Source organism: Rhineura floridana, chromosome 4, assembly GCF_030035675.1.
Source record: "Rhineura floridana isolate rRhiFlo1 chromosome 4, rRhiFlo1.hap2, whole genome shotgun sequence".
NCBI classification, from domain to species: domain Eukaryota; kingdom Metazoa; phylum Chordata; class Lepidosauria; order Squamata; family Rhineuridae; genus Rhineura; species Rhineura floridana.
The window spans coordinates 3,821,140-3,847,169 of NC_084483.1; the positions used below are offsets into that span (position 1 = coordinate 3,821,140).

General features: G+C 39.6%; 1 protein-coding gene across 1 annotated transcript; it reads right to left on the bottom strand.

The window, feature by feature from the left end:
- Positions 1-7,030: 7,030 nt before the first annotated feature.
- On the bottom strand, positions 7,031-24,717 carry MDH1 (malate dehydrogenase 1). The gene is made up of 9 exons (XM_061622271.1): positions 24,608-24,717; positions 16,793-16,891; positions 16,298-16,394; positions 12,491-12,666; positions 10,997-11,119; positions 10,675-10,851; positions 9,415-9,528; positions 9,000-9,089; positions 7,031-7,682 (listed from the first exon to the last, which is right to left on the bottom strand). Exons 1-9 carry the CDS (start codon positions 24,608-24,610, stop codon positions 7,557-7,559), a joined length of 1,005 nt encoding a protein of 334 aa, XP_061478255.1. The 5' UTR covers positions 24,611-24,717; the 3' UTR covers positions 7,031-7,556.
- Positions 24,718-26,030: the final 1,313 nt, after the last annotated feature.

Consider the following 26,030-nt stretch of genomic DNA (forward strand, 5'->3'; position numbering starts at 1 on the left):
CAGATTTCTCCTTGGTGGGGAAAAGATACATAGACTCATTATCTTTTCCCTTGTGGGTGGGAAAAGCACCTGGGGAGGGAAATTTGAATGAAAAAATAACCTTCAGGAAGCGATTGTCAACCACTGCTATGATAATATTCATAGCTTTCTGTGGCTGCAGTTCAGTGAAGTAAAAAATAACTTAATGCAATCGTTATCTATATAAGTCATAGGGTTTTAGCAGCGCACAGCAAAAATGAATGTTGATTTTGTCCTTTATTGCTTCCTGGTTTAACTAATTTTAGCCTTTTATTGCTAATTAAAAGCAAAGCCCTAACCACCCTGACTGATTTTCACAAAATATTGCATGCTCCTGTAGCACTTTGACCACTAGGATGGCTACTTGTGCATCACCAAAAAAGAGGAACTTAATCACAAAAAGAAATCAAGATGACCTATATTTGTATATACTAATTTGTATGTAGAGATGCAAATTTAGAAATAATTGCTATAATTTAAATAAAAATGCACCTCTCTATAGTGACTAGGTGGCCTGCATGCCTGCTCAGTCTGCTGTCCTTGTGCTAAGCATTCATGGGGACCCTCAAGGTAATTCTTCTGTTCCCTTATTATTATTTCTTTTGTTATTTTAAAATATTTTAATTCTTATGATTTCTTGTTTTTAAACTAGATTTGGACCAGTGAGCCCTTCAAACAGGACTGTCCTCTGAAAGCCCTTCAGATGGAAAACTCATTTGTCATGTAGAACACAGAATTCTGCCCACAGAATTATTCCTTACTTTAATAGGTGGCTATTACCACATGCTCAGCACAATGTAGCATAGTGTATTATAGTATGGAGGCATCAGTGCTGCTGCATTAACAATAAGATGTTGATACTCAAGTGTAAAAAGCTACATTGCAGACCAGTAGTGTAATAGCAAATTTATTATTTATCTGTGTATTTAGTAGATTTTTATCCTGCCCTTCCTCCCAGTAGGAGCCCAGTGCAGGGTGCCTTCATGGCAGTCACAGCCATGTCCCTCCCATCCTCTTTTTTTCCCCTTGTAGGTTGAGAAGGAGATCCTTGTTAATGTCTTCTCCCACAACAACACATGTCCCTTGGAGCCAAGAAGCATGAAAGGGGAGGGTGTTGGTTCCTGAGAAGTCTATTCAGTGGCTGACTCGCCTCCTTTCATTCTGATTGGCTCCAATCAACAGGAAAGGACAAGGAAGCATGTTAGAAGATTCTTCTCAGTGACCAACGCACTCCCCTTTTATGCTGATTGGCTCACAGAATGCTAGAGACATAGGGACCCTGCTGGGACCCTGTTCCCAAAAAAGTAAGGTTTCTAAGACCCCAGGAGACTCCAGATGACTACACCCCTGTTGCAGATCCACATTTAGTGTAGACCAGCTATCTATGTAGTATGCATCACTGGAACTATAAAGAGGCAAGGTTTCTTCCACTTTCTAAAGAGAAATTAAAAGGTGGTAATGGCAAGTCAGCATTAGGAGCTGAAATTTTAATGAATAAAATAAACTAATGAACACAAGAATGTATAAATAAACGAAATATGGTGCTAAAATAATGTTGTCTAGGTAGTGGTTTGTTTTTTTAAAAAATCAGCATCTAAATTTGGGCTAAAATGCTTTTTCATTTTAGCTCTATTGCATGAAAATTTTATTAATACTTTTAAAATTGTTGTTGTTATGTGCCTCCAAGTCAACTATGACTTATGGCGACCCTATGAATCAGTGACCTCCAAGAGCATCTGTCATGAACCACCCTGTTCAGATCTTGTAAGTTCAGGTCTGTGGCTTCCTTTATGGAATCAATCCATCTTTTTGTTTGGCCTTCCTCTTTTTCTACTTCCTTCTGTTTTTCCAAGCATTATTATCTTTTCTAATGAATCGTGTCTTCTCATTGTGTCCAAAGTATGATAACCTCAGTTTCATCCTTTTAGCTTCTAGTGACAGTTCTGGTTTAATTTGTTCTAACACCCTATTATTTGTCTTTTTTGCAGTCCATGGTATACGCAAAGCTCTTCTCCAACACCACGTTTCAAATGCGTTGATTTTTCTCTTATCCGCTTTTTTACTTTCGAAATAAAGGTAACAAAATAAGCATACTGATAAAATGGCCCTCTCGGGAGAGGTACTCTGTCAGTGTTGCCTGCCAAAGGCAGGTGAGGTGAGGCCAGTATCGGTGATCATGGATAGTGCTCTAATCAACACACACCATTCCTCATTTTTTCCAGTAAACATTTCTCCAGCATTCTGAAGCCTTCCTGGCTTTCTGTACTTCTTGACCTTAAAAAACCCTCCTGATGTCTTCCTCTGGACTTTATTTATAAAAATATTTCTGTACCATCGTATCATAAAATATCAGGATGATGTACAACAATAAAACATAACACACCATTAAAAATAATGCAAATACTAATTAAAGTTACTGGCATTGGCACCTAGGAGGACTGCAGGGTGCAGACCACAGGAGAGAGAGTTTGTAAAATGAAGTAAAAGATACTCAGAAATACCCCTCACCCACCTAAACTGTAAGGGACATGTGCACCCCACCAATTAAGTTTTCACTGAAATTTTCTCACCCCTTTGATAATAAGACATTGTATGTGAAAAGTATGTGATAGAAGAATGACAACCCCCCCCCCCGAGACAAATGTTCAGCACAGCACATTTGCTCAGTGAGATCACTAATGGCAGAACAGTTTATCTGAAAGAAAACTTGCTGCCCAAATTCTCTTCTTCCAATATGCAGCTACTGGGAAGTGCTACGTGTGTTATTCCGCAAGTCCCCTTTTGGGAGAAGCCACAGGCTTAGTAGCCTAGTTCCCTTTTGCGGATTCAATTGGTGCCATACAACATGCCAGAATCTTCTGCAACATGAAGGGGATCCTCGTGGAAAAGTCTCCTGAAGCTGGAAATTTCAAAAATAACTGCTAGAGATGACTTTGCAACTTTATTTATCCTGCCTTTTGGGTGTCCTGAAATGTAGAAAAACATTACAGGGAAGTGTGTTTTGTTCTATTTAAGAGTGAGCTGTTTTCTCCCAACTCTCACCTCTCTTCGAGCTCCATCTGCCGGTTGAAATGAACATTCTCAAAGTGCTATAGACCAAGGTTGCTAATTGTAGTGAACAGATTCCACCCAACCAACAAGTAAATAGTTCAACTGAGCAATCAATGTATTTAAGTGAGATTTCTCCACCCTCTAAAGATTTTCTAGTATTGATCAGAACTGTTCCAGGTACAAAAAATGTTCAGAGTTATAGCTGGCACGTTCTAATACATTTTAATCAGTGGAAAACTAAAGCTTTAGTCAATCAGTTGCTGGGGTCCAATTTTAATCGAGGCAGACAAATTGTAATCAGATGGGATAGAAGATAACTGTGCACTTATTTTGAGGCTACTTTCTTTCTGGTGTTATTATAATGGAGGGAGAGAGGACAAGGGAAATATAAAGATGGCCTGTCGTTCTAACAGGGATGGGTAACTTCTGTATTAAATTGTGTATTAAATTGTACGTTCACACATTTCCTTCAACATATCAAAATTTAATAAATTTAAAAAGAAATCAGGTACATCAACTAAATTAAGCTGATGAACACCCCAACTTTTTGTTATTAAAATACAATGGAGATTTTAAAATGTTCTTTCCTTACCAACATAAACAGTTGCTTTTGTGCTTGGTACATGGGATGGTGTGCTGCTCTTTGTTACAACTATTCTTTGGAAAGCAATGAATTAGCCACACCGTGTATGCCATGTGGAAGTTGTTTTTTTAAAAAGGGGTGGGGGGTACTGATGCCCTTCCCTGTTAAGCCGCTTCTACCACTTTCCCTCGGCTTCACCAGAGCTGTTGGATAGGTGGTCTATCAATGACTGCTAAGTTTGCTAAACAGGACTTCCATATCAGAGATACTATACCTCTAAATACCGATGTTGAGGACAAACAATAGGAGTAAGCTTCTAAGACATTCAACTGGCCACTCTTGTAAACTGCATATTTGACTGGAGCACGGCCCAAGAGCACGTAGCCCTCCAGATGTTGAACTACAACTCCCATTCCTGACTACTGGCCATGGTGCTGATGGAGCTGGAGCCCAACAACAGAAGAAAGAACACATACACACCACTTACTGGACTAGAAGCTAGACAAGTAATTTGCCTAAGATCACAAAATGAATACCCCTCCTCAAAAAAAGGTAGTCTCAGCCATCAAACGTTGTTATGTGCCTCCAAGTCGCCTATGACTTATGGCGACCCTATGAATCAGTGACCTCCAAGAGCATCTGTCATGAACTACCATGTTCAGATCTTGTCAGTTCAGGTCTGTGGCTTCCTTTATGGAATCAATCTATCTCTTGCTTGACCTTCCTCTTTTTCTACTCCCTTCCATTTTTCCTAGCATTATTGTCTTTTCTAATGAATCATGTCTTCTCATGATAGGTCCAGAGTATGATAACCTCAGTTTCATCATTTTAGCTTCTAGTGATAGTTCCGGTTTAATTTCTTCTAACACCCAATTATTTGTCTTTAAATTGCCCCTAAACATGAAAACCGTCAAGCTCCACCCAAACAAATTCCTTTCAGTTCAATTTAACCCCGTATGCGCTTTCTCCGTCCCTTCAAAAGAAAGAACTATCCCAACATTTCTCTTGCTTCCTGCTTAAGGAAGACTGTCATCTTTTCGGCGCCAGGTAAAAACCCACCTCTTCACCCAGGCATTTTAAAGTATTTAAGCTTTTAATCTTATTTTTTTTAGTTTTCTTTCACTTTGTTTATATAATGTTTATATTGTCTGCGCAATACACACTTGCTGTATTTTAAATATTGTGGTTTTATCATGTTGTACACCGCCCTGGGAGCTGCTAGCTATAGGGTGGTTTAGAAATGCAACTAAAATTAAAAAAAAAAAATTAAAAATCTTTTCTTCTTGTTGGACCCAATTTTAAGAGATGTGACCCCTGCATAGGTAGTCTGAAGGGCAGGTGCTGCCTTGGGAGCAGTGACCCAGTGCTTCAATAGCCCGCTTCCTTCCTTCACCACCTCCACACAGTGCAGGCGCCTTTGCGCTGCTCAGTATGAGCCAGTAAAGTCAATGTGCATTTGTTTTTACAGTTATGTAAGTTGACAGTTTGGCACACTGGTTTCAGCTGAATCATCTGTAGCTCCTTAAAGCTACACCAGTTTGAACTGTGACCTATGTACACACATACATGGGGATGCATGGTTAATGCTTCCCCACAAAAGGAATGCAGCCTCCTGCACATAAAGGGTTAATATGTGAGCATTATCTTCATTATTTGTGGTTTTTCCATATGGAGCAAATATGCTCCAGGGCTCTTTCTGGAAAGAAGGGTGGGATATAAATTAAATAAACACAGGCATACCCCGCTTAACATCACTTCACTTAACGTCGCCTCGCTATAACATACATGCTTCATACGTCCCCATACCCCGCTTAACGTTCGCGTGCTTAGCAATAATGTACACTTTATTGGCATGATGCCGCTGCCATCTAGTGGTGATTGCATGCAGTACAAGTGAAGACAATTGCTTCACTTAAAGTTTATTTTCGCTTAAAGTATACTCTCCGGTCCCATTGCAAACGTTAAAGCGGGGTATGCCTGTAAATAGGCAACACTCCCCTCTATGGACCACTCATAGGAACATAGAGGGCTGCCTTATACGGAATCAGACCATTGGCCCATCTAGGACTAAAGATAGTCCATGAATTAACCAAATGTATAAATTACATCTGAATCACCTTTGAAAAATGGAAATAGACTGCCTTCAAGTCGATCCTGACCTATGGCGACCCTATGAATAGGGTTTTCATGGTAAGCAGTATTCAGAGGTGGTTTACCATTGTCTTCCTCTGAGGCTAAGAGGCAGTGACTGGCCCAAGGTCACCCAGTGAGCTTCATGGGTATGTGGGGATTCGAACTGTAGTCTCCCAGGTCATAGTCCAACACCTTAACCACCACACCACACTGGCTCTCTGAATCAAGTTTATAGTTGATTAAATAATGCCACCACACTGAATGACATTACAGAGCAGCCTTATGCACCTAATATTTTACTTAATCTCCTCCTTTGCTTTACACTCCATTCAGGCAGTGAAATGCCATCACTCAGCTGGGTACCCACAAGAAAGCATGGAGCGGAGAGGGTAGGGAAAAAAGTAGACGGTTATAGTACTGTCTCTCTTCTATTATTCTCCTTTGCTTAATTTATTTCCTTCTCTTTTCCCTTGCTCCAGATGGAGAAATAGATGTATAAAAAGGACAGAGACGACGCTCATTGCCTGCGTAAGTCATTTCTTGGTTCACAGTAAGAAACTATTTTTTAAAAGTGAGAGCTGCCCCAAGAAATCAATGGAGAAATCCAAGTTTAACATATCTTTGAATTATCTTGGAAAGGTGACAGTGCAGGCAAAGCAGCAAAAAGTTATAATGGGAGGGGAGGAGAAAGCAGGAGTCATGAGCAGAAGGGAGGAAAGCCTGGACAAGAGGAGACAGTGAAGTGCCCATGGACCACACATGGGAAGAGAGCTGCCTTATACTGAATCAGACCATTGGCCCATCTAGTTCAGCACTGTCTACACTGACTGGCAGCTCCAGGGTTTTAGACAGGGGACATTCCTAGCCCTCCCTGGAGATGCCAGGGACTGAACCTGGGACCCTCTGCATGAAAGGCAGATGATCTATCACTGAGCCTTTCACCTGAAGGCTACTGAAATCAGACTACTGCCTAGCAATATAAAATGTTGTGACTATCCAGAGTGCATCTACTCCATGACATCTTGTTAGAAGTTAATCATTATGTCTAACCTGTACTATTTGGTTTAGTACTTGTCATCATTACATTTGTAAAACTACTTAATCTGCTTGAGCTTGCTTTTTAGGCACTATATTCCCTATGCATGGTTGTACATCCAAACCACTCTGGGTCCAGTTCTGCTTTATTTTTAACATAATCAGCTGTATGGTGAAGATTGTGTTTTACATACAGAACACCACGAAAAGTGCTTACTCAACCTTTAATGTAGTTTCCAGTAAGATCCGTGAGTCAACAATGGCCAACACATAGTACATTCACTGTAGTCAATAATGCATTTCTTACGTAGAGATTTTAGTAATAGAAATACAGGCTGTTATATACTTTTATAAAGACCACTGGTGAATCTAATTGTACTTGTTCAATACAGTGCTACAGCCCATTCTATGTCATCAGCTTTTAGTTTTAGTGTAATTCAAGCTGAAAGGCTGCTAGTCTTGTAGTCACTGAGGCCAAGTAATTGATATACTATGTAATACAAGAAGCAAACGATAATAAATGAGGACGATTTGGTCAAGTCTGCAAACTACTTCTGAAGCAGGTTGTGCAACCACCTCAAAACTAAGAGCACTCAATAATAGGCACAGATGTACCAACATGTGAATGCAGCTACAGTGAATGATACAGTAACAGCATTTGATACTGAATTTAGAGACGACTTTTAGACTCCTCAGTGTTTAAGTCATCTCCTGCCACATCCTGATGAGCACCTAGTCATGCACTGGACAGAAACTCCACAGCAGTCTCCTTTTCCTCAGTTAATTCTTTGGCAGTCAAATCCATCTTCTCACGGGAAAAGTCATTAATAGGAAGGCCTTCAACAAACTTCCATGTTTTATCCTGTGAAAAATGCATCGATGACTTGTTAAAGCCTTCAAACCATATCAAAAAGTAACTCCGCAATGTTACAAATAAGTATATTAAGGTAAGTGTATTGATTAGGCCATCCTTTGCCATCCTGGTGCCCTGCTGCTGTTTTGGACCACAACTGCCACTATGGGAGGCGTGTTCCAAAACAGCAGGAGGGCACCAGCTTGGTGAAGACTGGATTAGACATTCACTAGTCTCCTCACACTGGTCTTAAAACAAACTAGACAGTAGATGTAGAGGGTGCTATTCAATTAATGCACCCCATCAGCACAAGGATTTCCATTTCCACAATGGGACTTGCCCCCTCCCGCATGCCCTCCCCAAATCTGGTCCAGAGGGTTGGGGGAAACCCTAGAAAAGATTTAGGGGGTGCACAGAGGGAGAACATTCCATTGTGCAAGCAGAAATTTTTATTTACAGAAACTTAATGTAGTGCTACATTAGGTACAACCTTTTTGGCTCCATGGGCTAGACTGTGATCAGGATCTGCCTCATGGTCCACAAAACAGACAGTGACGGGGGCACTTATCACATGACATCATTATGATGTCACATGATTAACCGGTGGGTGGAGCTGCCCATCTGACAAAATCCCTTGTGCTTTGCTTTTAAAGTCTCCAAGATTGGGCAATTAAAGGGAAAGGGGGGAGGTTTGCAAAAGCCTTTTCCAAATCTCCCTGCACTTTCCTTTCAAGTCCCCAATCTCATACAACCAGTGTAAGTGTTGTATATATGACCTGAATGATGATCCTATGCCTGTCATACGAAGAAAGTGTATCCAGTATATTATGTGTTTTAGGGATCGTATTTAAACTGCTCTTATTGTTTAACAGAATCTTTAATGCTCACAGTAGTGACATCCGTATTACACTTGTGAATGTGGAACTGCACACAGAATCATATTTACTTAACAGAGGTATTTCAGAAACTGCATGTTTAATTTTTTTTTAAAAAAATGTTTTTATCCCACCATTCTACCCTACAGTACAGTAGGGCCCCGCTTCCCGGCGTTCTGCTAATGCAGTCGCTTTCATTCCCCGTTTTAAAGCCGATTTTGCTGCATTTTTGCATCATTTTCACGCGACGCACCCCATTATACTCAATGGGGTTCTGCTTTATGGCAATTTCCGCTTTACGGCAGGGGTCTGGAACGGAACCTGCTGTATAAGCGGGCCCGCCTGTAGGGCACTCAGGGTGGCTCACAATGAGATCATGCACAGTTTAAAAAGCCCACAAAAACATTAAAATAGATAAAATACAGTTAACAATTCAATATTTCTTACATACCTTTATTACAACAGGAAAGGAATAGATCAGATCTTCAGGGATACCATAGGAATTTCCATCAGAAATAACACCCATGGAAACAAATTCCCCCTATAAAAGGAAATACAAGTAATTAATATGGTGCTTTCCCCCTAATTCATTAGTTCACACTTTGTGTTGATATATATTTCTGAAGGAAGGTTCTGCAATCCTGCTGTATTTCATTGTATTCCAGTATAGCTAAAGATCATTGCCCTTTTTCTCTTTACACTCACAATCAGTTTTAATCAGATTTGTATCCCACTCTTTTACAGAGAGATTCATGAAAAGATACATAGATTTATTATGATGATCAGCTATATGCCCAATACATAGGAAGCATACTTTGAACAGTCATTATCGAGGCAAACATCATTGCAGGCTGTAGCACACTTACTTCTGGAGTACCAAACCAAATGTCTCTCATATGGTCACCGATAGCTTTGGCTGCTGACATTGCACTTGATAACTTTCTGGCCTTAATAACAGCTGCACCCCGCTGCTGAACAGTCTGTAGCATTGATAGAGGACAATTAGTGGATTCTTTATACCTACCATTGAATCACACAGTATTTTTTAGAGAGTCCAAGAAACAGAAGCCAGCCATATTGTCTATACATGAACAAACAAACTTCAAAGCATTTTTTCCTCTGTTCTTCACCCAAAAAAACCTCACAGGGCAGTTAACTCATCAATGATACACAAGACACTTTTATAATGATCTGTCCCCTCTCACAGGTGCTCATTAAAGAAAAACTAAAAGCACATCTTGAGCCCAGGAATTTGTTTTCAGTACCAGAACTGAACTGGGTTCATAGGCTTTTCACACAAAAGTTCACTTCTGGTTACTTTCTTCATTTGAGCAAGCTAATTTACATGAAAAGTTGTTTTGTTGTTGCTGTTGGACAACTGGGAATCAGAAAGCCTTGCCCATCTACTGTAAATCACCCAGACATCTACCTGTAGATCCTGATCTTCTGCCAGCTCTTGCTGCAGGCCCAGGGAACATGTGACCTTCCAGATACCGTTGAATTCCCTACTCCCATCAGCCTCAGACAGCGTAGCCAATGGTCAGGGATAGTACAGGCTGTGGTCTAGCAACATCTGGAGAGCCACAGATTCCCAGTCTTTGATCTATGCATAACAATGAAGCTAAGACACTAATATTTTTTTAAAAAATGATTATTTTAGTAGAGGTTAGAAAGCACACGATTAAGTTATTTATTCGAAATATAAGAGGGTTTTCTACTATCTTATTTGGAGTCCTCCATGCAAGACTTCCATAGTGCAGGAGTATAGCATACTCATTGCTGTTCTTTTTAAGCAGGGTTTGGATATATTCCCTCATATATTTAAGAATGTGTATGGAAAATTGTGGGATGTGCAAGCCATTCCTTCTTCCTGTACTGACTCCACAGGTGGAAGACATATATGCATTGAGCTTGTCTGCATGGTAGCTGTACATGCAAATAGCAGGGCATGGCCCCTGTACTTGGGGGCAGGCTAGCATTCTTTCAACACGTGGAGGGGGGGTCAGCTGAACCCCCCTAGCATAAGTTAGCATTTAACATCTCTTGCTCTGGAACATTTGCTACTCCTGTTAACATTGCTGTAATACACCAACAAGATGACAAAACCCACAAAATTATTGACTTACTGTAATGAAGTCACCCTTGAGCCAATTATCATTTTTCACAGCTTCATAAACTCCAACATCCTTTCCTTGCACTTTCACCTTTGCATGGTTAACATCTGGATATTGAGTAGAGGAGTGATTTCCCCAGATGATGCAATTCTTTACATCCTTGGCAGTCACACCAATTTTCAAAGCAATCTAGTTTGAGGATAGGGAGCAGAAAATCAGCTTGGTAATTTCAAGTATTCAGACACCTCCCCCTTTAAAATCAAATCCTTCAAGAAATCAGTTTACATTAGAGAACAAGGAAAGTGCTCTGTAGGACCTAGAAGAGAGTTCCTACCTGAGATTTAGCTCTATTGTGATCCAGACGAGTTAAACAGCTGAAATTCTCTTTTGGTATGGATGGAGCAGATTTTGAGGCAATCAGGCAATTGGTATTTGCTGGATTGCCTACCACAAGAACCTGATGGGCGGGGGAGGGGGGAGAAGTTAGACTACGTACAGTAAACCCATAATGACCAACTAAATCACATTGTTGAGACTTTAGCTGTGATTTTATTATTGCATATTATCTCTTATAAACCGTTTTAAGATTTTAAATGTTAAAGTAGTATATAAACTGTGTAAATAAATATTTCTCTGTTCATTTGCAAATATAAATTGGCTGAATGGAAAATTTCCAAACTAAGAACTATTCTTTTGACATACCTAAGTATCAACTTATAATACAATCAGTTACCATTTATTATCTTTAGAAACCATCTTTAGTAGTGTCTTCTCCATTTGCTATTACAGCACTTAGTCCAAAGCAAAAAAGGCAAGTCCCTAATTCTCATCATCAGAAATTAGACTTGCACCAATATACTGGGGGGAACTCCAGTATACTGAGTCCAGAAGTCAAAATAATAACAATAAATAATAATGACTACAACAATAAAAACCACCCAAAGCAGTTTTTGGTCACTCCTTTTCAGACCTGAGGAAAGGCAGATTTTAAAAAAAATTAAGCTATTTTAATAATAACACTTATAACAAAACAAATTGTACAAAATTTTTCAGTGTCTTTTTTTGAGACTCAAGTAGTTCAAAGTTTGGATACTCCGTTTTAATTAAAAAGATGCCAACTTTGTTTCCGTGTTCAAAGCACTTCACATACACTATCACAGCAATCTTTTAACAGCCTTGTAAGGTAGACAAGTCTTGGTTGTTGTTGTTGTTATGTGCCTCCAAGTCGACTACAACTTATGGCAACCCTATGAATCAGTCACCTCCAAGAGCATCTGTCATAAACCACCCTGTTCAGATCTTGTAAGTTCAGGTCTGTGGCTTCCTTTATGGAATCAATCCATCTCTTGTTTGGCCTTCCTCTTTTTCTACTCCCTTCTGTTTTTCCCAGCATTATTGTCTTTTCTAGTGAATCATGTCTTCTCATGATGTGTCCAAAGTATGATACCCTCAATTTCATCATTTTAGCTTCTAGTGACAGTTCTGGTTTAATTTGTTCTAACACCCAATTATTTGTCTTTTTCGCAGTCCATGGTATGCGCAAAGCTCTCCTCCAGTACCACATTTCAAACGAGTTGATTTTTCTCTTATCCACTTTTTTCACTGTCCAACTTTCACATGCATACATAGAAATCGGGAATACCATGGTCTGAATGATCCTGACTTTGGTGTTCAGTGATACATCTTTGCATTTGAGGACCTTTTCTAGTTCTGTCAGCATCCCCATATTATAACAGGAGTAAGAATTACGAGATGAGATCTGAATCAGCAACCTCTTTTGCATCACAGCTCATTCTCTTAGCCATGACACCACATCAGCTATACTTACCTTAACAGTTTTCTTTGCATATTTGTCCAGTGCTGCACCCTGGGATTTAAAAATTTTCACATTTGCCTTGAGGAGATCTTTCCGTTCCATGCCCTCTTTCCTTGGCATGGAGCCAACAAGGATGGCTACATCAAGCTCTTTAAATGCAACATCTTCCTTGTCGGTTGCAATTACCTCTGTATGTAGAGAGGAAGACACCAACAATTGTATTTGAAATATAAGTTCATGGTAACTTTTTTAGGGGAAAGAAATGCCTTCAGAACTAGTTATATATTAACACAGCTGTGACCTGGGGCACATTCACACCATACATTTATTCCACTTTAAACAGTCATGGCTTCACCCAAAGAATCCTGGGAAGGGTAGTCTGTGAAGACTATTGAGAGTTGTTGTTGTTGTTATGTGCCTCCAAGTCGACTACGACTTATGGCGACCCTATGAACCAGTGACCTCCAAGAGCATCTGTCGTGAACTACCCTGTTCAGATCTTGTCAGTTCAGGTCTGTGGCTTCCTTTATGGAATCAATCCATCTCTTGTTTGGCCTTCCTCTTTTTCTATTCCCTGTTTTTCCCAGCATTATTATCTTTTCTAATGAATCATGTCTTCTCATTATGTGTCCAAAGTATGATAACCTCAGCTTCTTCATTTTAGCTTCTAGTGATAGTTCTGGTTTAATTTGTTCTAACATCCAATTATTTGTCTTTTTTGCAGTCCATGGTATCCGCAAAGCTCTTCTCCAACACCACGTTTCAAATGAGTTGATTTTTCTCTTATTCGCTTTTTTCACTGTCCAACTTTCACATCCATACATACAGATCGGAAATACCATTGTCTGAATGATCCTGACTTTGGTGTTCAGTGATACATCTTTACATTTGAGGACCTTTTCTAGTTCTCTCACAGCTGCCCTCCCCAGTCCTAACCTTCTTCTGATTTCTTGACTGTTGTCTCCATTTTGGTTAATGATTGTGCCAAGGTATTGATAATCCTTGACAAGTTCAATGTCCTCATTGTCAACTTAAAGTTGCATAAATCTTCTGTTGTCATTACTTTAGTCTTCTTGACGTTCAGCTGTAGTCCTGCTTTTGTGCTTTCCTCTTTAACTTTCATCAGCATACGTTTCAAATCATTACTGGTTTCTGCTAAGAGTACGGTATCGTCTGCATATCTTAAATTATTGATGTTTCTCCCTCCAATTTTCACACCTCCTTCATCTTTGTCCAATCCTGCTTTCCGTATATGTTCTGCGTATAGATTAAATAAATAGGGTGATAAAATACACCCGTTTCACACCCTTTCCGATGGGGAACCGATCGGTTTCTCCATATTCTGTCCTTACAGTAGCCTCTTGTGCAGAGTATAGGTTGCGCATCAGGACAATCAGATGCTGTGGCACCCCCATTTCTTTTAAAGCATTCCATATTTTTTCATGATCTACACAGGTCAAAGGCTTTGCTGTAGTCTATAGAGCACAGGGTGATTTTCTTCTGAAATTCCTTGCTCCGTTCCATTATCCAACGTATGTTTGCAATATGATCTCTGGTGCCTCTTCCCTTTCTAAATCCAGCTTGGATGTCTGGCATTTCTCGCTCCATATATGGTAAGAGCCTTTGTTGTAGAATCTTGAGCATTACTTTACTTGCATGGGATATTAAGGCAATAGTTCGGTAATTACTGCATTCTCTGGGATCCCCTTTCTTTGGAAGTGGGATGTATATTGAATGCTTCCAGTCTGTGGGCCATTGTTTAGTTTTCCATATTTCTTGACAGATTTTTGTCAAAATGTGGACAGATTCAGTCTCAGTAGCTTGTATGCCATCTATTCCTGGCGATTTGTTTCTTCCAAGAATTTTAAGAGCAGCTTTCACCTCACATTCTAAAATTTCTGGTTCTTCATCATATGGTTCCTCCGTGAATGAATCTGTCATCCTGTCATCTCTTTTATAGAGTTCTTCAGTATATTGCTTCCATCTTCCTTTTATTTCATCTCGGTCAGTCAGTGTGTTCCCGTTGATTATTCAACATCTCTACACGTGGTTTAAATTTCCTTTTCATTTCTTTAATCCTTTGGAATAGGGCTCTTGTTCTTCCCTTTTTGTTGTCCTTTTCTATTTCTATACAATAACTATTGTAATAGTTCTCTTTGTCCCTACATACTACTCACTGTATTGTTGCATTTAGGGTTCTAACCGTGTTTCTATCCCCTTTTGCTTTTGCTTTCCTTCTCTCTTTAACCATTTTAAGAGTTTCTTCAGTCATCCATTGAGGTCTTTCTCTCTTTTTAACAGGAGGTATTGGCTTTTTGCATTCTTCCCTGATAATGTCCCTGACACCAGTCCATAGTTCTTCTGGTTCTCTGTCAACTAAGTTTAAAGCCTCAAACCTGTTCCTTATTTGATCTTTATATGCTTCTGGGATGTTATTTAAATTGTATTATGGCATTATGAGTGCTTTGTTGTTCTTCTTTAGCTTTACTCTGATTTTCGATATGACAACAACAACAGCAGAAAATTTGCTTCTTTGTCGTGACTGGAACACATATGTGGCCAGTCTATGTCTGGGTAGTTGAAGTCACCCATTACTACCACATTTCCTAGTGTGGATGCTTCCTCAATTTTGTATCTCATCTTCAGGTCTCCCTGAGCATCTCAAGTGTCGGTTCCCTCTTTTCCTAATGCCTCAACCTATGGAAAGGCAGGGAAATATTTTAATAAATTTTGCTCCTATTATCTGATCTGATCTAAACTTTGTTTAGATGTACAATAAAAGAAAACAGAAGGCTCCTTTCCTCCCACACTCTTTCAAGGATACTGAAATAATGATTCAGTGGCCGCTTTATTGGTATAGCATAACCAAAGGCAAACATTTTCACGTTTTAGTGAGATGAAATTAATTGCATCTCACTAAAGTAGAAATCACTGAATCAGCATAAGGCAAGTTTTCCTAATTAAGTCTTCCTTTTAATTGGCACTTGCTGTTATGTGCCTTCAAGTCGATTACAACTTATGGCGACCATATGAATCAGCGACCTCCAATAGCATTTGTTATAAACCACCCTTCAGATCTTGTAAGTTCAGGTCTGTGGCTTTCTTTATGGAATTAATCCATCTCTTGTTTGGTCCTCTTTTTCTACTTACTTCTGTTTTTCCCAGCATTGTATTTTCTAGTGAATCATGTCTTCTGATGATGTGTCCAAAGTATGATAATCTCAGCTTCATCATTTTAGCTTCTAGTGATTTGTCTTTTTTGCGGTCCATGGTATCTGCAAATCTCTCCTCCAACACCACATTTCAAATGACTTGATTTTTCTCTTGTACATTTTTTTCACTGTCCAACTTTCACATCCATACATAGAGAACGGGAATACCATGGTCTGAATGATCCTGACTTTAGTGTTCAGTGATACATCTTTGTCTTTGAGGACTTTTCTAGTTCTCTCATAGCTGCTCTCCCCAGTCCCACCCTTCTTCTAATTTCTTTATTGTCTCCGTTCTGGTTAATGACTGTGCCAAGGTGCTGGACAAGCTTCCCCAATAATTTTTAAGTTCTTTCTTCCAACACAGACTAAACCTTTTACAGTTTGCCTTAATTGTTGGGCTTATATATCTGGTATTTCATTCCTTATGGAAACCAACATCTCTACAGAATGACAATATGATACTCTTTTGCCCGGGCATATATGTCCACTACACTGAACAATGCTATAAAACTGGCTATAATGTGCCTTTCATTTGCCCAGTGGCCATACATCTCAAGCATAACCATTTGAAGACACAACACAAATTTGACGTTGATTGTTTTCTCACCTCTTAACAGAGGAAAAGCACAGTCTTGCAATTCCATAAGTACACCATCCAATACAGTCATCATAGGTGTGATATCCAATAGAATAAGAACAAGTGGCTGCAAAACAGCAAGTTGTGTAAATTACTTAGTTTACCCAAAACGGATCACACATATTACATGCAAGATCAGACTGACTTGATTCTTTGTGCTGTATGTATCAGCACTTTAATGCCACACAAAATATGTCTAAGACTAATTTATAATTTGTCAGATTCCATCTTACAATTCTGTACCAGAAATACATGCCACAAAAAATAAATACTGGAAACCTCATTTTCCATCATGGAACCTCACTTTCCCTCAACAAGTTAGTCATTTTAAGAAATTAAAGCCAACTGACTTAAGAGTCAATAAAGCCTTACTCTTGCTCTTGGTGTTTGATACCTACTGCAGAGTTGACCTTTGGGCTCCTAATTACTGCTTGTGGATATGTTGTAATTCCATTTATCTATTACCTGATCTGCTCCAAAGACATCACCCTTAGCAATGCTGTGGAGTAGAGAGTATGCAATCTGTCCAGCAGCACCAGTCACGAGCACTCTGAGTGGTTTGGACTGCAAGAGAAAGGATATTTGTAGATTTCAGTAAACACATTTTCTCATGCTAATTCAGGATGTTACTGTCTGTAACTAAAACAAACATTCATAAAGGTTAGTATTTTGCATACAATTTGTCAAGAAGATTGTTATGAGATCCATCTCTTGCTGTAGTCAACAGGACATGTTCTGCTGGCTTCCATCATGCAGCCAACCAGACTGCCTGAAAGTCATTATACTTATTCAGTCTTGGGATAGCCATGACTAGTTTAAATTTATAGACAGAACAGAAAAGGTCAAAGGACAAATCTCCCATCTAGAATACAGAGATTCTGTACCAGCCTAAACACAAGCTATTTTAAAAGAGATTTCTCAAGAACTACAGTATTTTGGAAACGGCAGTTAATTTATGGAAACGGAAAAGCTGTGAGACAAAGATGAGCATATCTTAAATAAGGGTGGAAAGTGGTCTTCAGCCATGCAGAAATATCTATATATACTAGATAAGTGGGTATACATGTAGTTCCCATCAGGGCTGTGGAGTTGGAGTTGTGGAGTCGGGAGCAATTTTGGGTGGAGTCAGAGTCGGGAGCAATTTTGGGTGGAGTCGGAGTCGGTAGAAATGTACCGACTCTGACTTCCAAATAAATTTTGATTGACAAGAAGCAATTTTGGGTGGAGTCGGAGTCGGTAGAAATGTACCGACTCTGACTTCCAAATAAATTTTGATTGACAAGAAGCAATTTTGGGTGGAGTCGGAGTCGGTAGAAATGTACCGACTCTGACTTCCAAATAAATTTTGATTGACAAGAAGCAATTTTGGGTGGAGTCAGAGTCGGACAGTAGAAAAATAGAGGAGTTGGAATTGGAGTCGGACAGTGGAAAAATAGAGCAGTCAGAGTCGAAGGTTTGGCGTACTGACTCCACAGCCCTAGTTCCCATATAGACCCCCATCCAGGAACTGGCCATACCTGTTAGTTTCAGCATGGTGACCTCATGTGCCCTCTGACCATACTCACAGGTGAGCTAAGTGTTATACTCATTTAGGAAAGGCACCATGCAGACACATGAGTCAGTTCATCAATGGCAAATGAACTGCCCTCCTTTAGAACTACCATACTGTTTTTAAAGCAGAAGAAATTTCAGCTGACTCAAGCTGTAGCACTTTGATTAAAAAGCTTGAACCAAAGCATGAAGTTTCCCTCTATAAAAACAAGATCATGTTTCAACAGCAAAAACCTGTTACCTATATTATTTATGATACACTAATTTAGCAAGATTATGTTTCTCAGGTTTAGTAGGATTTGCAAGTTATATAATGTTGGATGGCAGATGTTTGAATCCACCATTAGCTACAATCATCCCCAAGATTCTCTTCACAATATACTAATGTCGGACAATTACAGTAACTGAGTAAAATACTGATGATTACAACTAAATAGGACTGGTATAAACCAGAGAAACACAAATCAATTTCAATGTTATGATCAGATAGGCGTAAAGAACCTATACCTGTGAAAGCAGTTATGAAAGATAATGCCTCACACCTGTGAAGGGATGGAGTTAAATAGCATTATTGTTATTACTAGAATGCCGGCATACTTGTATAAAAGAGTAAACCATGTGAAGATATAAAACAAATATTGGACATTGTCCAAGGCAGTGTGCGTGAATGTTTATTTTTTTCCTTACATTTATAGCTTGCCTGCCTTTTAGTCTGACTTCCATTTCATTTTCTTTTTATGTAATACTTAATTGTTCAGAAGAGTAGTTACTCACATACCAAAACACAGACATTTAGAACAGGACCATAACCATAAAGTAAAGGATTATGTGCACGAATGATAATAAATTAACTTTTCTATGTCCACTCCATGTGTAGAATGTTATTGTGGATAGCTCTTCCACAAATTGTATACACATGTATTATTAACCTTACAGGCTCTCCTTCCGTGCATTCTTTTGTGCCCTTTGTGGTAAAAAAAGAATCCACAATCTGTTGGCAAGTCATGGAAGCAATAACCTCTAATCTTCTTGTATCTGAACAACAGAAGCAGAACCTCCCAGTCCAGCTTCTCTGCATCTGAAATCGGAGCATGCCATACGTGGGAGACAGGGGAAACAGCTGCCAGGACTAGAGATTAGTCCCACCCCCTCTCCTAAAGTCTCCATAGACAGAGAGGTTGAATATTGTTTTATTATTTTCATGATGAATAAAACTGGAGCAACCATGTTAAGATTAAAATAGTGTTGTCTCCATTCTACCACAAACATTTTGGCTTAGTTCCCCCTGAGGTGGTCAACCCTTTCCCATGGTCGTGGGAATTACATAACTGGAATGTTTTCCCATGCAACAACAACAAAGAGGATCCCAGCTTACAGAAAGCTATGATGTCAGAAAGAAGACCTACCCAATTTGGGGCAATTCTCCCCTACCCCAATCCCACACTGTTTACCAGTCCCCTACCCCAACCCTGTTTTTCAGGGACACAGCTGGCTACAGGGTGGAGGAGGGGATCAGCAATATTCTTTCTGCAAATATTATTAAAGCAACATCTTAGGATCAAGCCAGTGTGTATATGGTAAACAACACACCTTCAAAATGTCAATATTTGATGAAAGATTAATTCTGAAACACCCAGTATTTCTGTATCAATTAAAACAAGATTTGGAGTTTACTACTTACCTGAAGTTGGTCGTTTGTTCTAGTTTCCTTAACTTAATTTTTTTCCATAGAATATTCAAGATGTTAATACCGCTATAGTTAATAGTGCTACATGAGTTAATCACAGTACAGAAGAACTTTACTGTCTCCTTGTGCAGACATATGGGTAACAAACTGTAAAACTTGCACAAGTGTAAATGCATAAAGTGCGCAGGTTCTTCCAAATTTAAGTTTTGTTTGAACAGTTATGGTTTATGTCTCTTGAAATGTACAGTGGAATCAGTTTAAGAGAATGACCCAACAAGTAAATCTGTAATTTGGTTCCCTCACTGGGCTATCCCAAAATGCTTTCAGTGTTAACAATAACAGAGGGACCACTAATCACACACGTTCCAAAGGATTGGTACACAGTACAGTTCCCACTCACAACAACATACTGTGGGGGGAAAATAGGAACATTTGGTATGCCATTTAGCAAGATCTTGTGCAAAACAAAACTAAGAGCATACAGAACAAGTCTCTGCTAGAAAAAAGCTAGAGGGGAAGGTATGAAAGGTTTTCTTCTGTTTCCCTCTCCTTTTTGGTTTAAGAAATATTTGGGAGTTTGGAAGCGACGGAAGTACTTTAAGTCAAATTAACCAGCGATCCCCACTCCACCCCCCAAAATCAAAATTCTTGCCCTCGTGGTTTTTGAAACGTGCTACTGTTGGGTTTAGTCAGCGTCTGCAAACAAAGTCCAAAATAAGGGTAAACTGCTCTTTCCAAAGCAAGGTAAAATAAAAAGGTAGCTAAAGGCCATGTGTGAAGTAAATACTTAATATCTTGAGAAAAATTAGTCTGATGGCCTAAGAGACTCTAAATGATACAGCAAAACACAAACTTGTTTACGAAGGGTAAGGAAATTAATCTCCAGGAATATATTTATGCCAAAAATGTATAGTTTGTACAACTTAACAGTTAAGATAGGACTGATTAAACATGCATTTTTATTAGAAAATGTAGCACAGGTAAATCTACACACATATCCAATGCCTTCTGGCTTCACAGCTATCTTACGATGGCTGGCAGTAGAGGGTTACAATTGTTTAATAAGGCTTGACCTGTATTATCTGATTTCTCTTGAACCAGATCACATCCTATTGCTGAAGTTGTTAAAAGCAAGTGTACATGCTTTCCAGGAACTATGGGCAATATCCAACATTAGTCATATTCAGAGTAGACTCAGTTCAAGCAAGTCTATTGATTTTAATGAGTCTACTACTTTGCTGGATATCACACTATGAATTGGCTCTGTCAGTATGCACATCTATGCTTACATGCACATATGTGTGTAAGAAAGGTGTACAGTCACCATTTATCAGAGGTGGGGGACCTGTGGTCCTCCAGATGTGGCTGGACTGCAACTCTCACAAACCCTGTTCATTGGTCAAGCTAGCTGGGGATGATGGGAGTTGGAGTCCAACAAATATCTGGAGGGCCACGGGCTCCTCACTTCTGACTCAGATATTAAAAGGCATCCTATTTAAGTATTTATCTCAAATACAAAGGAGAACCGTCACAATATGACTTCTACGTCCTAAAACACCTTTGGAGATATTCTCCTCTGGGAAGTTTGCAGTTATGTAGAATTTTCTGGAGGAAGGGGGAACAGCTTGGGAAAGACCATGAGGACTCACAGGAAAGTGCCAGGGGAAGTGAGCCAGATGAAAGGACAAAGACATCTGACTAGAATCTATAGGGAAATGCTGGTGGCTGTGTTATCTGAAGCATTCCCACTTTTGAACCATCACAAGCCTCATGCAAATTCTTTCTGCTTATGTTTAGAAAAAATTGTCAACATACTTTCAACACCCCTCCCCTAGCCTTATGGATGTGAAGCTCACCTTAAAAATGTTCTGAAATAAAGAATTCTCATAATTCTGAATGTACTGCTGGATCCTCCACTGAATGCCAGCTGGGGGTGTGGGGATGAGTGAGTTGGTACTACTCAAGTTTCCAGAGCCCTTACGTTTAGGCTGCAAGCCAAGTTTGATCCTTCATACAAACTGTGTGTATTATTTTCAAAAGTGACTAGGATTTTAACAGCTGCACTTGGGAAGAGGACAAAGGGCATGGGGTGGTGGTGATTGTAAGATGGTAAGGTGCACATTACAGACTCAAAGGTTAGCAGCTATGTGCAACTGCTGGACAGAGGGCTAACTATATTATGTCCTCTTTTTTGGAAATGTAAGTGCACGTGTCCTGAGATGAGGCATTTTCTATATTACAAGCAGCGTGCATGTCAATATACAAATGATCTTCAAGACCAAATTAATATCTCTGATGCACAGATTCAGGAAGCATTAGGAATAATGTGTGGAACATTTATTATTTATTTATTTTATTTATTAGATTTATATCCTGCCCTTCCTCCCAGTAGGAGCCCAGGGCAGCAAACAAAAGCACTAAAAACACTCTAAAGCATTATAAAAACAGACTTTAAAATATATTACAACAAAACATCCTTAAAAACATATTAAAACAAAACATGTTTAACAACATCTTTTTTAAAAAAAAGCTTTAAAAACATATTAAAAAGCAATTTCAACACAGATGCAGACCGGGATAAGGTCTCTACTTAAAAGGCTTGTTGAAAAAGGAACGTCTTCAGTAGGTGACGAAAAGATAACAGAGATGGTTGTCTGTCTAATATTTAAGGGGAGGGAATCCCAAAGAGTAGGTGCCACTACACTAACAGTCTGCTTCCTATGTTATGTGGAACGGACCTCCTGATAAGGTAATCTGCAGGAGGCCCTCACCTGCAGAGCGCAGTGATCTACTGGGTATATCAGGGGTAAGATGGTATTCCAGGTATCCTGGTCCCAAGCTGTATGGAACTTTGCACACTAAAACCAGCACCTTGAACTTAGCGCAGTAGCTAATAGGTAGCTTATACTAGATGTATTGCTTGCTATTATATTTACTTAGCACAGGGAGAGCCAACATGCTGCCCTCTAGGTGTTGTGGACTCCAGCGCCCTAAATCCATGACCACTGGCCATGCTGGCTGGGGCTAATGGGAACTGCAGTCCAAAACATCTTGAATGCCTCACCAGACTTTGTAGATACACAAGCATTATGGTCCAATTGTAGTAGGAACAGTATATTTCAATAGTGCAATCCTGACAACATTAGGACTCGTATGAGCTGCTGCATGAGTGTAAAAGGCACAAGATCAGGCTGTGATGCAAGCTACTGGGCATAAAAATATGCATTCTATAAAGAGAAGGTGCTGTATTGCTATGCTACAGAAACATCTAGTAGCACAAAAGAAGATCTGAAATGGCAAACCTTAGTTTTTAATTTGCAGCACAATCCTGCTATTGCAGATGGAAAATATTAATTTGTTATAACTACCAGAGAGGAAATGAATGTCATCATTAACAAAATGCCAGTGAAAGTAGCAGCATATTATGCTGGCTGTTGATTGCAAGAATTTCCCCATAATCCCAAGTACACCATTTAATCCTGATGATATCAGAGCATAGGAAATATTCTGCCGTAAAACCAGAAATGGTGTAAAGAATTCAACTCTTTGTAACATTTTAAATTATACAAGTTACATATTTTTGAAAGAAGGCTGAATATTCAAGTCAGGTCAAGTTATTACTGCAGACTACAAGGAAGAAGAGGAGCGTCTTATCAGGTACTTCTCACAGTCAATCAACAGCTATATGGTCATGCATCACAAACCAGAGAGAAATTTGCAAATATGTGACACCATCATAACACATTCAATATCTGATTAATATAGAGTTGTAATTTAAGCAATGTCTTTCATTGGAAAGTGTCAACATTCTTATTGGGCTATAGACCCGATAAGAATTTGGAAGTGTGCCTACTTGAACAGCACCTTGAAAGCCATTCAAGGAGACACTCCAGCAATACCACTAGGTCATACTGCAGCAATTGCAAAGGAAGATGATAAATGGGTTGTCATCACTGAACAAGGCTGGCAGCTCACTTTGCAGATGTCCTCTAGTGCCAATGTACATACCCTAGTTATTAACATCAGTTGACTTCCAGTTTGAGACAATATCTCCCCCCACCCCATCACACTTTCCAATATGTTCCCTCCAACCCAAAGAGACATGATTCTAATTTTAAGGCTTATGACAGCAAAAAGAGGGGAACTGAGTAAACCTTCCTCTCAACCCCCATAAGAACAGGGACAAGACAGCATCTGCTACAAAATACAAATAACCCTACCCCAGAAAAGTCTTCCATTACTTGCACGGCAGCTGAAATATGGGAGACTAGCAACTGAGATCTGGCTCTGGTTCATCTCTCATGTATAGCTGAAGATGGATCTTCTACCACACAAAAAATTTCCCTTGTCCTTTAACTGCAGAGGAGTTCAGAACTCAACATAGCTCACCAACCTTTCTAAATTCCAAAGTCCTTTCGATCCAGGATCTAACCATTACATGCTGGAAGGATTTTCTCAATTATAGCAATTCATAACTCAGAGAACAACTGCTATGGCTCATCCTATGCCACGTCCAAATTTGAAGCAAGTATTTGAGCCAGGGCTCAAATTACGGTGGCAAATTATGTAGCAGTGATGGAAATATGGGTCCGTGGGTTTATTTTTATTTATAAACCCACAAGCCCCAAGCCGACTCCCTTTAGTTTTCATCAAACTAGCCCCCTCCCCAAGCGAGCCTTTTAAAACAGCCTCTGATCCTGTATCCTTTCAGTTCAAGCGTATACAGATAGCAAAGTTGTCTACCAGCAGGAACCGCACTAATTTTGACCAGACCCCTATCCCTTTTCACGCTTTCTGGGTCCATTCATTCTCTTGTACCTCCCATGCTTTCCTAGGGGAGGACGCAGGAGTCCTAGGTCCCACCAGCTATAAAAACGGGCGCAGTAGGTTTTTCTGCCCTTCCATCTTGTTGAGGATTATATGCCCTGAGTCGTTGGTCCAGGGTCTCGTTGTGACATTCAGACACCCACCCACCAAAGGAAGGAAGAAAAATCTGCAGAGGTCTCATTGTACAAAATAACTCCGAGTTCAGCTTCACTAACCATGGCGATAATAGTACCAACAGTCCTCCCTCCTCGAGGTCACCTCTAAGTACAGTCACAGCGATTGCAAAGAGAAAGCGCCGCACGAAAGGTAATCAAAAGAGGTTGGGAAAGCCCAGCCCCCTCTCCTCCGCCTCTCATTTTGCCACCTGGGAGTCGTAGTCCACCGATCGACGGCAGCATGCGATGCAAAAGCAAGATTGAGAGCGAGAGAACTACAATGACCAGAATGCATCGGAGTCCTCTTTCGCCGTCGCCGTGCGTCCGTGAGGGAAGAGGGAGGAGAATCTGCTGAAAGGAAAAGATTTGTGATTTGTTTGACGTACAAGTCACGCGCTTCTCGCTAGAGAAAGTAGGATGGCAGTTGAGACACATGCGCAGAAGGGGACAAGGATTGGGGAGTTGGTTGGGAATTAAATGTGGAAAAGTACAGACCGTAATAAATGTTTAATTTAACCGTATTATTAATAATACAGTTGTCTAGCATTGGTAAAACAATTAACGGATGTGATGTGGAAAAAAAATCCCTTGTCCCGATTTAGTCCACAAATGATAGTGTTGAATCTTTTGCTGAATGGTAAATCAGGAGTTTCTCATTGCAATCTCCTTCGAAGTTCCTTTGTTTTTAATACAGCTCCTTTAAAACAATATTACATGCTACTTAGGTGATGGAAGACATTTGGAATATAAGTAAACTAAAATAAATAATATTAATAATTAACATCTTCATCCTGGCTGAACAGCACCAAGGAGGCAAATATTAAAGGAAAACAAACATGGAAATAGTACGAAGTCCAATTCTTATTAAAGTGAATAAAAAGTATAAATCAGAAATAATTAAAAATAATAAATATACCAACAGATATAAAACTACAACAAACTGAAATTTATTGTCGTGCCCTTGGCCCTTTCTGCACATGCACAAATGATGAATAAGTCTTTCTTGTAGTTTTGGGTGCCTACTTTAAGCTTCGGGGCAAAAAAACGCCTTAGAAACATGTCTTGGCCCTGTAAAAACTTTTGCTGTGAAACTCTTCTCACTCTTGGATGAGATTTGTTACCTGGAGCCATTTCAATCTTACATTCAAGCATGTTTGTTATTTTAATGGCCAGTTACCCACTTTAAAGAGACCCTTTTGGAGCGCTTCCCAATCCCTTTTGTTTTTACTACTGTACCTTGAATAATTCTTGTGTCACCCACAAATCTGGCCGCTTACTACTCACCCTTGATTTTGAGATTAAAGCACCAACACTGGTAACAAGTAAAGGTATGTGTATATGTGTGTGTGGATAGACAGAAAGGCGGCCTATTCTCTCCTCACTGATTACTTATTTAGTAACATTTTGTTGTTTGTTTTACTTAGGTTTTCGTTCCTTCAAGTTACAGTGCAAGCCGATGCATGTCTACTCAGAAGTAAGCGCC